A 12,181-nucleotide genomic window follows, 5' to 3' on the forward strand; every position below is an offset into this window, starting at 1 on the left:
AATATTTATTCTGAGTAGCAATGGAGGGCAGGGCACTAGGATATGGGAGCACCTCTAGCGAGGACGTCTAGGTGAGAATGTATGAGAAGAAGATGTAGTGCGTAGGATTGAAGGAATTCTTTAGGGTGTACAATTATGAAAACATAAGTGTGCAGGGGTCTGTACAAGAAAACAAGGTTGGCAGTGTGACAACAAGCAGTTAAAGTTGCATTGTTTTATTTTTAGGGGTATAAGCCAGGGGTGCATGTTTACCTAACAGTAGTTTTTCATGATCATTGGTTAAGAAACAATGTATTTCTGCATTATTTTGTAGTTGAAATGGCTCTATTTGCTATGGGCTTCAATTAACTGAATAATTCCTGCCGACGTGTCAAAGGCTTTGTCTTTTGCACCATCATCACTCTTTTGACTGATGTTATACTTGCTTCTCTCGTTAGGAATGCAAGAAATTGAAGATCTCTTTCCACCTGCTGATCGGCTTTGCCAAGGATGTGCTCCCAGAATTTGTGAAGAAGCACAGCATTGGGGGTGTGGTGACTGACTTCGCCCCGCTGCGCGTGCCAATGCAATGGGTGGAGGATGTGAAAGAACGCTTGCCAGAGGATGTACCTTTCGTGCAGGTAAAATCTTGCGATATCGACTTTATGTAGTAACATAGTGTTCTTTTCCAATACTTTCACAAACCTGAAAGAAACTCTTTGCAAAATTAGTGTTCAGTACAAGTACAATTTCCAGTCTACTGTGTCATCAGCAAGCACCATGCCAGGCATTGGAGTCTTTAAAAGGGCCCTGGTCCATTGTTATTCACGCTTCTGTTATGTGGTCCTTGCTAAGTGAGTAAGTCCTCCTGTGTGCTAGTAATCTGTTTAGAAATCCCTTTATTGTAGATTGTCATAAAAGGGCTACAAATACACCAATGAGCAGGATTATAAATAAGCGCAGATAAAGGAGCACTGGCAATATTAATGGGTTTCACCCACTGTAGTTTATTGTTTATTTCCTAGTATTAATGACCATAACATTAATGGTTTCTCCAGTGCCCACTGGTTCAGTCATTGTCACGTGTATCTGTTACTGGGTTGCATTAGTTATTTGTACTAGCTTGGCCTGAATATAAATTACTCAACACTATTTCCCCCTGGTATTATGGTTTGGATACTAGCAATTCTTGGCTTGTTTTCTGTATGTCCATCAACTAACATCACCTGCTGTCCCAATGGTAAATGCAGTTGGCCTCAGCATGGTGGAGTTAAAACTACATGTGACTTTCTCGCTGCCACCACCTCACCCAGTCCCCTGCTACATTTATTTTGTTTGTTTCCAGGTTGATGCCCACAATGTCGTTCCATGCTGGTTGGCGTCAATCAAGCAAGAGTATGGTGCTCGAACGATTAGGAACAAGATCCATGATAAAGTCCCAGATTTTCTGACCGAGTTCCCCCCGGTGATGGTTCATCCCTACGAAAGCAAGTTTCAAGCAGAGGTAATGAGTGAGTGGGTCATCGCAGCTCATGTGGCAGATGATATTCACGTAGCTTCAGAGTAGACGTAAGGTTTCCTCTGGTCTCCTGTCGACAATTGAAGCAGCCGGATCAAGATTAATCTGAAACTTTTGAGTTTTTAGGTAAACATCCTGGAGCCTGGATTCATTTCAAGGCTATTGATTCCTTTTTATGGGTTTTTAATGTACTGATGATCTTCAGTGGCGCATTTGGTAGAATAATAAGGCCATTAACCTGGGGTAAATGTCCTTAAAAATGGGGTTAAATGGTGTGCTACTAAGTTCCTGAGGCAAAGAAAACAAGCCTATCATATACTTTGTCGATATGGACCTGTTAATGTCATCCCTTGTGACTAGTATTTGTCTGTCTCCAGTGGCAAATATTTTTTCTCCTCCATGTACCCATGCCAAGCTTAGCTGCCAGCCAGTAAGGCTTTACCCTGATGTACTCTGTCCTTGTGACCCTCTTGTATCTACAATACTCCAGCGCTGCCTTACTATTCAATTTTTGCCCCATCCCTTGTGCCGGCTTCACAGAAGTAAATAAACTTCTAGTGCACGTTGAGCTGCTTACACTGTATCTTTTTTTGATAAACAGATTTTATTAATTTTATTCCAAACGAATATAAAACTGTATGACACATTTGGCTTATCCACGTACATTGCATTTTGCAATTTCAAGACATTGGCATACAGTTGATACAACGCACCATTACAGTGCTGCAGCGACATTGATACAATGCATCTTAACACTTCAGTTTGGTCAATAGATACCAGTAGAAAAAGGGCTCAAGGACTGTTCTTCTGTGAATTAGTAATGCCAATGACTGTCTTTTTTATTTTTGTTTTACGTCGATGGATCCAATCAGCCAATCGACTGGGACGCCTGCAGAGCCAGCCTTCAAGTGGACAGGACTGTGGAGGAAGTAGACTGGGCCAAGCCAGGCACAAAGGCGGGCATGGCCGTGCTCCAGTCCTTCATAGCCGAGCGCCTGAAATTCTTCGGCACTGACCGGAATAATCCAAACAAAAACGCGCTGAGCAACCTGTCCCCATGGTTTCACTTTGGTGAGTGTGCAGATATTTACTGTTTCATTTGTTATAAGGTAGCACTATATTCTAATGATTGTTGATGTATGTGTCGTGGCATTTAGTGTGCAGAGCTTCCAGAACCTGTATACCTTGGAAGGGGGATGGTCAACGTTTGTAGCTTTGGAGTTCTTTCTGTACCAACATCATCTTCCGATAGATTCCCTCTTCCTATGACTCTCGCTTGGATCAGGCCCAGTGCCCTTCCAGCTGTGATAAGGGCATTAATAAGAGGGTAACTAACCTCAGTAGCCGCCTCTCTGCCCTGGGATATATTTGATAAAGGTCTATGAGGAACACTAAATCGATGCAAATATCTGGTACAAAATGCATGTATATCGGGGTCACCACCACTAACAACTAATTGTGATCTTGCTCTGGAAATCTCTAAGTGAAGACTTCAATGCTGAATTAGAATTTTGCTAACAAAATGTTTACACACCAGTATGATTGGTGTCTCTCCACCTCACTGGTTCAGACATCTTGAATTCTCTGCATGATGTCAGATGGTTCTCCATAAAGTGGCTGCCTGCTACAGGAGATGCATTTTTGGTGGAAGGCCTCTAGCAGAAATTCAGCCAATGCTATGATGATGGAATTTCCTTAACCACCATGGGTATTGGAGATGTACCCCCAAAGTTGTGGGTCATTTCCCACATAACTTGTCACGCTACATGCAGTAGTACTATCAACCTGACAATGCTTGAAATTCATTGAATGCTCGAGCATCACTGTGGAAAGCTTAAACCCTTTCCTCACTTTACATAAATGTGACTGAAATCTTCTCTTGGTCAAATGTGTGAACTACAGTCTTGTTACATTTAGAGTATGCAGAAGAGCCTGTGATGAGTGAAAAACCTGTGCTCGATGAGCTCTTCCTCCTTGTTTCCTGGTATATGGTACCAGGGATACCCAGAGCGTGCAAGGTAATGTGTCCATCGTAGGCTGCATCACTTATTGTGTCACTACAAGTGTGACAAAGGAAAACACGTATATATCGGTGCTAAGTTAGGCCTGTCGAGCTCTAAGGCAGGGTGTTCTATGTTAAACAGTAGGGCATGTGTTTTTATATATTCTAACAGTAAAACACCAAATTTTCGTTTTTACTGGAGCAAAGCTAGTATCCCGATTGACAAGTACACAGAACTCAGCTGTACTAACGGCTGAATGGGACTACTACAGTTGTACTTCAAGGTATCAGAGGAATCGTTACATTAAACCTGACTTGAAGCGCAAGTTGAATGTTATGTACCTTTTGAGTAAAAAGCTATTTTAGAAAGTTGCTGCTCCTCTTTAGAATGTTGCCACTGTTTTCCAGTGGCCATTTACATTCTCAGGCATGAAACTGCCTTCCGCCCTCCTGGTGAGAGGTGTGAACGACATTCAGGAAAGGACACAATCGGAGCCTACAGTTGGAAAATGCGTTACCTCTTCTGGCAAAAAGCCCAAAAGAGTATGAATCTAAAAGAGAGTTTCAAAGAGGAAACTGCCTTCGAAGGGCAAATAGTTGACAAATGCGAGAGGGGCTGCTCTTTTGTTCTGGTAGACAGGTTGGCGTTTGGGACAGAAAGGGAGAAATAGTTGCTAAACCAGTTAGCCCTCAGTTAGGTAGCCACCCAGAAGTGTGGCTATCTCAACACACCAAGAGAAGGGTTCTTCCATCTTTGAAGTGGCAAGAATATTGTTTCCAGGGATAGCTTGATGCCACACTTTGCAGGAAGTTGTCATCCGATGAGAAGGGAGCTGGTAGCCCATTGCCTCGTAGTCACTGCATGCCCAGAATGCACGTTTTGGGCATAAAAGTGGCACCCCTGGAAGCCAGATCTCAGAGCAAGTCTGCACTGGAGAGAGGACCAAAGGTGGACTGCCCTGCTAAGAGAGGCAGAACCATAGATTGGGCTGCACCTGCTGATCCTTGGACTAGCAAAGAGAGGTATGTGGCTGTGGTGCCTGGCTCGAGGAAAGTTGTTCCTGAGCGCTGGACAGAAGAGGGGTACTCAAAGCATCAGTTGGCTTACTTACATATAACATTACATGTGTATTTATAAAGCGCAGGTTCACCCCTAATGGGGCATCTTGGCGCTGAATAATAGATGTTTATTGTTACCCAACTCAATGGTACTCATTTTATCGACCTCCGAAAGGATGAGATGCTGATTGGACCCACCGGGATTTGAACCTGTGACCATGAGGTCGAACTCAGGCCATTGTGGTGGATGCATTAGACCACTAAGCCACCCGACCCAGCTTCCTGTCACAGCTTCAGGTCCACAAAAGTTGAAGAAGCCTCCTTAGTAAGTTGTAGCCACAATCATTTGATCGCCACTGACCGCTGAAGTGCAGCCTGGGAGACAGAGACCCTGCGCCCAAATGCTGAACCCGAGTTTGCTGGACCCGGGAGTGTTGTCCGAGTACAGGTTGGTCCCCCAAGACAAACACTGGCCTCAGTGTTAGGGAACCGCTGGTTTCACTATGACCGTAGACCAGTGGCAGCTGTTTTTTATCTGGACTTCACCTCGATTTCGAGGAACATCGATCCCTGTGGGCAAAGTCTCCCCACTGTGTTTGTGGACTGAGGAGTGGCCCCAAGAGACCCCCTATCAACCGGATCAGCATCCGCATCATCTTCACCATCCTGTATCCCTTGCATCAGGACCACTCCATTGAAGTCTATAGGGGTTTGCCCTATAGCCTGGAACTGGACTAGGAACTGCTTTTACTGAAAAGTAACTGTCCTGCTGATTCTTACTGGCCCCTGTGACTTGTTCTCTGCCGTAGTTGGTCATTCAAAGTGGGCTGGAGTAGTAGATCACAACTTTACAAAAGCTTTTCAAAACTTTAAAAAGTTCCCACTAACAGCGATAGTTACCAGTGCTTGTTTGCATTTTGAGTGAAAAGCTGTTGTTTACAATATTCTGAATTATTTATATCACCGGAACCCTCTGTTGGATTGTGTGTGGTTTCTTTTTTGTTTTACTGTCTTAAAAAGCATAAAAATAAGACCCATTTCTATAAATTAGTATTGGATTTCCTCTGTTTCATGGTACTTTCTTATTCCTTGTTTTGGTACTTTTAAAAACTTTACACGTTTGCCTTTTTTCAAACCTGACTGCCTGAAGCCACAGATACCAAAGGTTAAGCGAAGGTTTTACAAATGAGCCCGACTGGACCTAAGATGGATTTGTCAGTTTATTACACGTTCAGGGCGATTAACCACACACAAAATAATACACATTTCCTCACAACCTTAAAATCATGAGGCAACAGTCCCTGCATAAAGGCACCTCCCAAAACATCAAAATAGAGTTCATTTGGGCCCACAAAAATATCTGAAAAGTTCAAGTGTTTTATTACAATTTTTTTTTAAATAAGCGTTACACAAGCATTACCACAAAGGATCCCAAGGGCAGAGCTATACAGAGTGTGTAAAAATCAGAAACCATTCTAAGTTTCAGTGGGCAGCAAAATCAGAAAAGAAATGACCGCATCTGTAGTCTATCAAGAAGTCCTCTGGCTCAACCCCTAAATCTAGGGCCTTAATACATAATTCTTGCACAGAAAATAAGAATCTCTGCAAAATCATCCTGGTGTGAGTGAATGTACCATTTGTGCAGCAAATCAGAGCAGAAGCCAAATAAACATCACATTACCGTAACACTTGAGCACTAACCCACTACATGAATAACTATGCAGCGCCCTCTATGCTTATATCATCCAGAGATGTTTGAACAAAACAAGATACATTTACAGTGCCAAACTATGTGAATAGATGTCATTGAAGAAGCGGAAGACATGGCATCAAGTTTCCATTTACATTCGAGCTAGAGAGACTTCAGCATTAACAGAACAAAACCAAATGTGAAAATATCCAACTACACTGCAGCTTAACTGTGTGCAGTGGAGCTTGTAGGGAGAAGATGGGTGCGAGTTAGTTGCAGAAGTGACTTCGATGTTATTCAAAATAGCGTTTTGCCCAGAGATGAGAATCCTTGTTTTCTTATCCGGGTCTGGTGGCTCAGTGGACTAATGCGTCCATTGCAGGGGCCTGTGTTCGACCTCATGGTCACAGGTTAAAATCCCGGCAGGTCCACTCAGCCTTACATCCATCCGAGGTCGATAAAATGAGTGCCGTTGAGTTGGGTAACAAGGAACATCTGTTATTCAGCGCCAAGAGACCTCTGGGTGAACGTGCGCTTTACAAATACACGTTATGTTATAAACCGTTCTTCTGTCATTGCCCTCTCCTCGATTAAAAAGATCAAATGACTGGAGAACAACGGTGAATGAACCCCAAATTCCACATCCTTTTACCACCTGCTCCCCTTGCAGAGAAAACAATTGATACTGCTCTACACTGCACAGATCCCGCCACGTGTGACAAATTGTGTCCATTCCTGTTAAGCACCTATAGAAAAATGGGAAGAAAATTGGAGGCGGAAGGATATAATTTGGGGTGCCTTAAACCAGTGGTTCTTAACCTTTTGACTTCGGTGGACTCTCCCTTCGACATTACTGGAACCCGGAGACACTAACTTAATGATTATTGGAATCCAGGGACCCACACGGAGTCATTACTAGAAGCCAGGGATCCCGCCTAAGCATTATTTTTAAAAATCTAAATTTTAATTTTGATGGAAAGGTTGGAGCTTTTCTTAATCCTAATGAGGCCGCTCGTTGTCCATGCTATTTTCTGTTTGTTGCACTTTCATTGCTCTCATGAATCAATCTGAAGATACTAATTTAATTTTAAGCTACCCATTTCAAATTCCTTCACGTTTACAAAACATTTTAATTCTACATTTGGCATCTTCATTTGTATACACTTTTATTAATCTTTTTAAATTATTACGTTTTTTAAGTACTTGCTGAGCCCCGGAGTTGGCTTCCCAGACCCCAAAGGGTCCCTGGAAAACAGGTTAAGAACCTTTGCCTCAAGCCACCAGTACAGTGAGGCTCAAGAATTGAATGCATTGAGACGAATAGAAGTGGCCCAGTGGATTTTAAAGATTCGGTGCCATTTCTAAAAGGAAAGCATACTGTACAAGAAGTTCCTTTTTTAGAAGCAGACAAATAGTCCTGGAAATAGAAACTTCCTTACTTAATTAGCCGAAATATTAGGAAATCTTTGTTCACAAAAATCATAGGTAATATATGAAGCCTCCTCCCAGCATGTTGTTGTGCCACACAAATAGTAAATTAATTGGGTAAGTCCTGGTGTTGAAAAAGGAAACAATATTAAATGAGGTTGAAGCTGGAGCTTGTGTAGTGACTGGGTAAAGAACAATAATCTATTGCGCTAATTTTGGTGTCTGTCAGCTTTCTGTCCAGAGAACTTATTTCAGTGCATTTGTTGGGATAAGATCTGTTTTCTAAAGAAATAGTTTTCCAAATGTTTATTTCCTTTCTTTTAACAAATATTTCTTTCCCAGGCCAGGTTTCTGTGCAGCGCGCCATCTTAGAAGTCCGTAAGTACCGCAGCAAATTCAAGGAGTCCGTGGAAGGTTTTATTGAGGAGTCCATGGTGAGAAGGGAACTGGCAGACAACTTCTGTTTTTACCAGAAGAACTACGACAAGTTGGAAGGTAATCGGGCACTTAGAAAATTGCAGGCCTGACAGTGAGTCAGACACTCCAATGAGGGTATTAATGTTTTTTTGGGACATGTTAGCATTAGGTCTCGGTGCAGTCACTAAAGCTATATCCTCTCAGTAAAGTTGTGTAGTCTCAGTGCCTTCATGTGTGCACGTGTGGACAGAATCCCAAGCACCAGTCCCTACTGGGTACTGTAGTCTTAATGCCTTCATGTGTGCACCTAGAGAATTCCAAGCACCAGTCCCTGCTGGACTCACTTGTCTGTGTTCGGGAAATGGTGGTACAAGTAGAAAAGATTTGAGTAACATATTTATTTCTTTGCGCTGTATGCTTATACCAGTTATTTTCAGTCTCCTGCTCTGCCCAGATTCGCGCATTTTTTAAATTTTATTGTATTTTTCATATACTATAATTGCTAAACCTATATCGTTTTATTAGCTTTTATGTTCATGACAACAGAAGCTTTAAAAATAACAAAAATATAGAGAGAGTTTGTCATTTTCATTGTTGCATAATATCTTTTAACTGTTTGTAAAATGAAATCCAGGTAGAAAATAGATAGAATAAAATAAATACGTGTCTTAAAGTGCCTAGTTTGACAGCTGTGTTTCTAGTTGACGGAATGTCGCATGATCTCCCATACACTTTAAAAGCAGTGGCGAACACGCTTTCATAAGATAGTTCATCAACCCAGTCATTGAAGTCTAATAGGTGGATATTATTTGCATTTCAATGTTCACTGCTTGTATAAAATGTGCTGCACAGAGTTAGGTGTATGCCCTTAGAGGTAGTTTTTTCATTTTTTTTTAAATCCATTTATTTATTTTTAATGACCAGAAAGTTGGTGTACGCTTTTTAAAATGAAAAATCTCTATCGATTTGAAGACCAATTTATTGACATTCTGCATGGCCTCTAGCCAGATTCTTGCAGAGGATTCATTTTCTCTGTTGCCTTCAAGGTGCTTATGACTGGGCCAGAAACACCCTAAAGGACCATGCAAAGGACAAGAGGACTCACATCTACACACTGGAACAGTTTGAGGCGGGGAAGACACACGACCCTCTCTGGAACGCCGCTCAGGTACCACACTGTGCATCGAGTTGTCACCCCGCACCCCATCTCTCCAACCTAACGTCTGTCATGAGTACCTCAATTCCATTAGGACATTATTGTCCAGTTGGTTTCATGTTTTTTGTTATTTCTTTTAGCCTTGAACATCTTGCACGGTCTCTCAGATTCACAAGAGTTCTTGTGTAGGGTGCACTTTCAGAAAAATTTTCTCCACCATCTTAGTTCTAGATTCCGTGTTACGATTGTGCACATTTGAACTGCATGTGGATTTTATGTAATTTTGGAGGTGCACTGGGAGGCCCCACACTCCGTTCCTCTTTACAGCTTTGCTCATCTTTCGCCTTCGCCTCTGTCTTGACATTATGGTACGTCGTACTATATATGTCAGTACGCACCCCCTACTCAAGATGGCGAACTCTCTAAATTGGAAGACACTTGGTTTATAAACCAAGCAAATCTCATCTCCTCCTGAAAAAAAAAATGTATTGGATAAAAGTGCCCTCTACAGCAGATATTCAACAGGGCAAGGGTATATAGTTTTTTTCAAGCATTAGATTTTCTGCACTCTGTCTCTGTGCAGCGCATAAGAAGATTGAACATACACAAGTCCACCATAGGATAGAAAAATGTAATGGCGGTGCAGTCCTAACCCAGGTGCATGTGTGTCGAGGGATGTTTCAGGCTCAACTAGTGTAGTTCCTCGAGACCATCTACGCACAATACTCTAAGCCAGTTTTTCTTAACACCCGCTCACGGGGTCCCCAGTTGTTAAAAAAATTTAATATTAGCAAACTAATAAATGACATGTATATAAAAAAAGTGAAATTGACATTTTAAAACATTCTGTAAGTGTGAAGGAATTTGAAATTGGAAGCTAAAAATTAAGTTGGTATCCACAGCTTGATTTGTGGGTGCAGCTCAAGTAAAGCGAATAGTGGAGTGGACAATCGAGGACCTCAATGACCTCACTAATAACGACTGACAAAAAGCATACATTAGGAGCAAGGAAGACCAAGCATCATGCTAGAGTATCTTATTGCTTTTTCTTTTTAGAAATAAATCAAAATTTTGAAACATCCCCAACCTTAACATTAAAGTTTCGATTTTTGTATATCTTTTCTTTGTGTATTAAACAAAATATTGTGTGTATTTGTTAATGTGTACTCGTTTCTATACTTGTTTTTTTTTTTTTAAGAGGTTCAGATCATAGAACTAGCTTAGGTCGAGGTTCCTGGTGTCCAGTAATCATTCATTGGGGGTCCAGAGAAATCCAAAAGGTTGAGAACCACTGCTCTAAACAAGCTTTTGAAACAAACAGGTGCAGTGTTCTAATCCCATTGCAAGATGGCGTGGCAGATTACACACATGTGATGCTGAAACAAAAACAAGCCATCAAGTGACGATTAGAGGTTAAGTAAAGCTTAACGTTATTATTGCTTTTGGGTATCACTAGTTTCAAGCCATTCCCTTTGTTGAAAGAGTTACATTTAAAGCCCTCACCCTGGCTCATTCAGCCCTGTACGGTTTTGGCCCTGTATACCTTAGGAAACGTTTCAAGTTTTATGTGCCACGAGACTGTTGCGCTCCGCAGCTTCTGGCAGTTATTCCCCGGAGCTGCCTTACGAGAATGGGTGGTAGCTCTCTGGCTTACAAGGCAGCGGTGGCCTGGAATTCACTCTCCCTGGACCTTCGTGGCATCCAGTTCCCAAAGCTCTTCAGGAAACTGCTGAAAACTCTGCTTTTTATTTAATTATCCATCGATTTCCAGCTCCCATTTAGGTGTCGCGCTGGGACTCTCTTGAGTATCTGTGCACGCTATAAATGTCAATAACATAACATTGTTAAAAAGCTAGTAGTTATTATTCTCTTTAGTATTGTAGTCCAGAGGAGACATTGAGTTTGCTGCTCTCCGGATGGGACAGGAGCCCTGAAATACTTACTCATCTATCACGTCTTTTTCAATTCATAGGCGATTCCTGATAGCCACGGCTGTTGCAGAAATATTGCATGTAACCACTGCATTTGTTTGGGACTTCTCACTTTTTTTGCGGCTCAAGGGAGCATGTAAGGTTCCTGTTCTGTTATCTTCTAAAACTGTCCTTTCATAAATAGGATATAAATATAATCTGATTAAATAACGTAAATAAATGATTTACCTATGACTTCATTTTATTTCACCTATTAACCCTTTGTTTAGAAAAAACAACTTATATGAACAACCCACGTATAATAAGGAGTCTGTCGAAAAACCTCACTTGGTAGATAGCTTTTGCCCCTAAACCTGAAGGTCCTCTCTAAACTAATAACAAAAGTTGTTCTAAAACTTAGAACTCTAGATGAAGAAGCATATTGTTCACAGCCCATTGCACTTAAAACCTGGAAACTACACAGATGCTGCATTCCTTGATAGAAGAGAGCACCTGCTTCAATACCTGGATGTAGTAGAGGGACAATCTTTGTCGTTTCCGTAGCTCCTGAGATCCTCATAAAGCGCCTATAAACTCAGACTCTAGTCCAAGCCTTTTCTTTGATATGGCAACGCTCATTCTTATCTGGTTGCACTTACAAAGTTGCAGTCCTTTCCTGCTATTACCTTTTCCACCCCAAATATGTTTTTGTTCAGGATTTGCTTCAGTGTCTACAAATATATTCCATTTACAGAAACCAAAAGGGAGAGAGTAACTAAGCTGCAATTGACTTCCTGCCATTGGATTGACCTAAGCAAGATCCCATTTAACTAAATCAGCCCATCAGCACTAACTACAGATAGGTTTGCAAGTCAATGTGAAATGTCTTCTTTACAGCCTCTGTCATCTGTTTTGCCTGCATCTCACCCTGCAACAGCAGCAACCTTTTCTAACTGCACTGAGCGTCTCAAAAATTTAGGGCTAGGAACTTACAGCCCCAATTATAATGATGTTTAAGAAT

The 12,181-nt window shown here is 41.6% G+C and overlaps 1 protein-coding gene across 2 annotated transcripts in view; it reads left to right on the forward strand.

Moving 5' to 3' along the window:
• LOC144792784 (deoxyribodipyrimidine photo-lyase-like) overlaps positions 1 to 12,181 on the forward strand; it is a 36,805-nt gene that overhangs the window by 20,325 nt on the left and 4,299 nt on the right. For both annotated transcript variants that reach the window (XM_078667981.1, XM_078667982.1), the window contains exons 4-8: positions 438 to 620; positions 1,325 to 1,483; positions 2,371 to 2,569; positions 8,020 to 8,172; positions 9,141 to 9,262. In XM_078667981.1, coding sequence (XP_078524107.1) covers positions 438 to 620; positions 1,325 to 1,483; positions 2,371 to 2,569; positions 8,020 to 8,172; positions 9,141 to 9,262 — 816 coding nt within the window. The remainder of the gene's footprint in view (positions 1 to 437; positions 621 to 1,324; positions 1,484 to 2,370; positions 2,570 to 8,019; positions 8,173 to 9,140; positions 9,263 to 12,181) is intronic.

This window comes from Lissotriton helveticus, chromosome 11, assembly GCF_964261635.1.
Source record: "Lissotriton helveticus chromosome 11, aLisHel1.1, whole genome shotgun sequence".
Lineage (NCBI taxonomy): Eukaryota > Metazoa > Chordata > Amphibia > Caudata > Salamandridae > Lissotriton > Lissotriton helveticus.